We start from the raw sequence: 4,812 nt of genomic DNA, 5'->3' as shown, positions 1-4,812 counted from the left end.
CACGCCAGACTTCTGCATGAATAATTTATCGTCCCACATTACATAGGTGTTCTGAAGATAAAATGACAAAAGTTCCAGGAAGGATCCAACAGTTATACCGCACTCATTTCGAAATAAACACTCATCATTATCCTCTGTGATGCAATTCTTCACACATTGTAGAAGTTGATTATGAGGAAGAGAATAAAACAAGTCAACCACATCTATGCTAAAGCCAGAGCAAGAAGCCATATTCTCGTTGAAAAGATGCTTTACAACGGTCTCTGAGTTAGGCACAAGAAACGGGTCAATAACGGAAAGTGCTGACAAATGATTGTTAAGGTAAGACGATACGACTACTTGCCAAGTCTGGCGCTCAGAAACTATTGCCCGGAAAGGGATGCCAGGCTTATGCGTTTTTTGCTGAAAAGAAAATTTCAAGAACTGGAAGTTCAGCTTTCTTTACTTTGCTTGCCAAATTCTCTAGTCCAAATTCATGCAATAACGCCACAGCCTCTTTCTTGCACTCAACCGGATCCTTTCTGCTCACTCTAAAATGCTTCCTTACTGACTCACATGCTTTTTCTGAAAACTGTTTCTCGGACAGTACAACAAAGTAGCCTTCTTTATCAGACTGCACAACGTGCAAACGATTGTCACACAGGTAATTGACCAATGAGCGAAACCTGTTACTACGCCGACCACTAGACTTGCTACTGGCTACCGCATCAACACACTCTGAAATACACCTAGACCTATCATCGAACTGAGCTTTGGACGATACACTGCGAGCAAAAGCCAACTTCTCAACCGTTAACATCCCAGGGTCAAGACAGAACTTTGGTCCGAGGCGTAAAGTCTTTTCATGCTTAGAATCCAAAGCGACATCATCCAAGACCAAAAGCTTTCCTTCTGATGCCGGTCTTCTCGTACCTTTTGGGAGGGTTGGACGGACTGCGCTCCAAAGGAATTCCGTCAGCTGATCGGTAGTCTTACACCACTCACGAAACACACGCTGATTACGGAGAGTGTTCTCAACCAGGCACTTAGTCCGAAGTACGTCCTTGAACAGCCTCGCCTGCCGCCACCATTCACTCCTGAGAATTCTGCAAATTCTTCTGTTGTGCCCCGTAGAAGGTCGTAACCAGCCACAAAGTGCTTGCACATCCGGAGGGCAGGTATCGTATCGGCAATGCCACGACGCAGTGCGGGCTCGGCAGATACACACGGCGATGATGGGTGACAGTATTGCTGGGTTAGACAAATCGATGTTTCGACACAAAATAGAAGCCCATGTACAAGAAATGAACTGTAGAAGAACGGCTGATTGGGCGAGTTGGTGAACCATGATGGACAGTAATGTATATTGCGCAAAAAGACGAGACAAAGAGGAGAAGTGGACAACGACGGCGCAGAACTGACAACTGAATTTATTCGAAGAACGGAAGAGTATATATATAAGTACACACACTTGTTGTACCCACATGAGCATAGTCAAAAATGCATAAAAAATCTATATCAACACAGTAAAACTCCCCCCATCACAGCCGTTCTTCTACAGTTCATTTCTTGTACATGGGCTTCTATTTTGTGTCGAAACATCGATTTGTCTAACCCAGCAATACTGTCACCCATCATCGCCGTGTGTATCTGCCGAGCCCGCACTGCGTCGTGGCATTGCCGATACGATACCTGCCCTCCGGATGTGCAAGCACTTTGTGGCTGGTTACGACCTTCTACGGGGCACAACAGAAGAATTTGCAGAATTCTCAGGAGTGAATGGTGGCGGCAGGCGAGGCTGTTCAAGGACGTACTTCGGACTAAGTGCCTGGTTGAGAACACTCTCCGTAATCAGCGTGTGTTTCGTGAGTGGTGTAAGACTACCGATCAGCTGACGGAATTCCTTTGGAGCGCAGTCCGTCCAACCCTCCCAAAAGGTACGAGAAGACCGGCATCAGAAGGAAAGCTTTTGGTCTTGGATGATGTCGCTTTGGATTCTAAGCATGAAAAGACTTTACGCCTCGGACCAAAGTTCTGTCTTGACCCTGGGATGTTAACGGTTGAGAAGTTGGCTTTTGCTCGCAGTGTATCGTCCAAAGCTCAGTTCGATGATAGGTCTAGGTGTATTTCAGAGTGTGTTGATGCGGTAGCCAGTAGCAAGTCTAGTGGTCGGCGTAGTAACAGGTTTCGCTCATTGGTCAATTACCTGTGTGACAATCGTTTGCACGTTGTGCAGTCTGATAAAGAAGGCTACTTTGTTGTACTGTCCGAGAAACAGTTTTCAGAAAAAGCATGTGAGTCAGTAAGGAAGCATTTTAGAGTGAGCAGAAAGGATCCGGTTGAGTGCAAGAAAGAGGCTGTGGCGTTATTGCATGAATTTGGACTAGAGAATTTGGCAAGCAAAGTAAAGAAAGCTGAACTTCCAGTTCTTGAAATTTTCTTTTCAGCAAAAACGCATAAGCCTGGCATCCCTTTCCGGGCAATAGTTTCTGAGCGCCAGACTTGGCAAGTAGTCGTATCGTCTTACCTTAACAATCATTTGTCAGCACTTTCCGTTATTGACCCGTTTCTTGTGCCTAACTCAGAGACCGTTGTAAAGCATCTTTTCAACGAGAATATGGCTTCTTGCTCTGGCTTTAGCATAGATGTGGTTGACTTGTTTTATTCTCTTCCTCATAATCAACTTCTACAATGTGTGAAGAATTGCATCACAGAGGATAATGATGAGTGTTTATTTCGAAATGAGTGCGGTATAACTGTTGGATCCTTCCTGGAACTTTTGTCATTTTATCTTCAGAACACCTATGTAATGTGGGACGATAAATTATTCATGCAGAAGTCTGGCGTGTGCATAGGCGCTAAAGTAGCCCCCGTTCTCAGTAACATTTATCTTAGTTATGTCGACCGAAAAATAGAGAGCGACCTAACAGGAAAGATCATTCGTATATTCCGATACGTAGATGATTTTCTTGTTTTAGTTAGATCCTTGGATGCTGTAAATGTGCCTCAAATTCTTGACATTTTTGCTCGGAATGGTACAGGACTGAAGTTCACCTTTGAGGTTCCTCAGAAAAATGTTTTGCAATTTTTAGATTTAAAGTTGACTTTTAATATGAATCATGTGTGTTGGCAGTACTCTCCTAGGAGTGTAAAGCCTCTTTTAAACTACAAGTCATGTCACTCCAAACTTGTTAAATCTGGAATAGTAACAGCTTGTTTTAGGATGGCTGTCAATAAGTCTTGTGCACATCAAATGTATAATAGCCTTGAAATCCAAGCTAACAGATGTAGGGAGGCTGGTTATCCAGACTCAGTGCTTGTAGCTAGTGCTGATAAGGTTCTGCGTTCTCTGAAGTGTTCCGGACAGATAGAAAGAAAAAATGAAAGAAATAAAATTGCAGTTGTGCCTTATATACATGCATTATCACATCGGTTTAAAAAAGTAGGCGCAAAATATGGCGTACAGGTGTTGTTTTCAGCCCCTAATAAGATTGGCAAGGTAGGTGCAGCGGTTCAAAGAAAGCTGGGGGGCACAAGAAGTAAGAACAGATGCCAGGTCAATCACGCCAAGAGTTTCATTAGTTGTAGGATGGGTGTAGTATACCAAATACCATTGTCCTGTGGCCGTACGTATATTGGGCAGACAGGCCGTTGCATCAACATTAGGCTGATGGAGCATGCGCAGTCCTTAAAAAAGAATGATACTAACTTAGCAAAACATTGTAACGCGTGTGAGTGTGTACCTTTCTTCGTTGATACTAATATATTGTTTCTTCATAAAGACCAGACTACTCGAGAAATCGCCGAGGCGTTCCATATTAACCGAAAGCAAAATGTTTGTGTTAGTAATACGTCCGTCGCGTTGACAGAAAATGAGATGACCATGCTGCACAATCGTTAGTGCGTCGGCAGTTTTCACCACGTGCGTGTGATGGGGGGAGTTTTACTGTGTTGATATAGATTTTTTATGCATTTTTGACTATGCTCATGTGGGTACAACAAGTGTGTGTACTTATATATATACTCTTCCGTTCTTCGAATAAATTCAGTTGTCAGTTCTGCGCCGTCGTTGTCCACTTCTCCTCTTTGTCTCGTCTTTTTGCGCAATATACATTACTGTCCATCATGGTTCACCAACTCGCCCAATCAGCCGTTCTTCTACAGTTCATTTCTTGTACATGGGCTTCTATTTTGTGTCGAAACATCGATTTGTCTAACCCAGCAATACTGTCACCCATCATCGCCGTGTGTATCTGCCGAGCCCGCACTGCGTCGTGGCATTGCCGATACGATACCTGCCCTCCGGATGTGCAAGCACTTTGTGGCTGGTTACGACCTTCTACGGGGCACAACAGAAGAATTTGCAGAATTCTCAGGAGTGAATGGTGGCGGCAGGCGAGGCTGTTCAAGGACGTACTTCGGACTAAGTGCCTGGTTGAGAACACTCTCCGTAATCAGCGTGTGTTTCGTGAGTGGTGTAAGACTACCGATCAGCTGACGGAATTCCTTTGGAGCGCAGTCCGTCCAACCCTCCCAAAAGGTACGAGAAGACCGGCATCAGAAGGAAAGCTTTTGGTCTTGGATGATGTCGCTTTGGATTCTAAGCATGAAAAGACTTTACGCCTCGGACCAAAGTTCTGTCTTGACCCTGGGATGTTAACGGTTGAGAAGTTGGCTTTTGCTCGCAGTGTATCGTCCAAAGCTCAGTTCGATGATAGGTCTAGGTGTATTTCAGAGTGTGTTGATGCGGTAGCCAGTAGCAAGTCTAGTGGTCGGCGTAGTAACAGGTTTCGCTCATTGGTCAATTACCTGTGTGACAATCGTTTGCACGTT

The 4,812-nt window shown here is 44.5% G+C and overlaps 1 protein-coding gene across 1 annotated transcript; it reads left to right on the top strand.

The window, feature by feature from the left end:
- The first annotated feature begins 1,214 nt into the window (after nt 1-1,214).
- On the top strand, nt 1,215-4,191 carry LOC146180516 (uncharacterized). Its single transcript, XM_084577766.1, has 2 exons — nt 1,215-1,234; nt 1,507-4,191. The coding sequence occupies exons 1-2, from the start codon at nt 1,215-1,217 to the stop codon at nt 3,878-3,880; spliced, it is 2,394 nt and encodes a 797-aa protein (XP_084433892.1). The 3' UTR covers nt 3,881-4,191.
- Nucleotides 4,192-4,812: the final 621 nt, after the last annotated feature.

This window comes from Amblyomma maculatum, chromosome 8, assembly GCF_055883805.1.
Source record: "Amblyomma maculatum isolate TAMU_Amacu chromosome 8, ASM5588380v1, whole genome shotgun sequence".
NCBI lineage: Eukaryota > Metazoa > Arthropoda > Arachnida > Ixodida > Ixodidae > Amblyomma > Amblyomma maculatum.
Note: the sequence above shows the minus strand (reverse complement) of the source record. Positions and strands in the feature narration are given on the sequence as shown.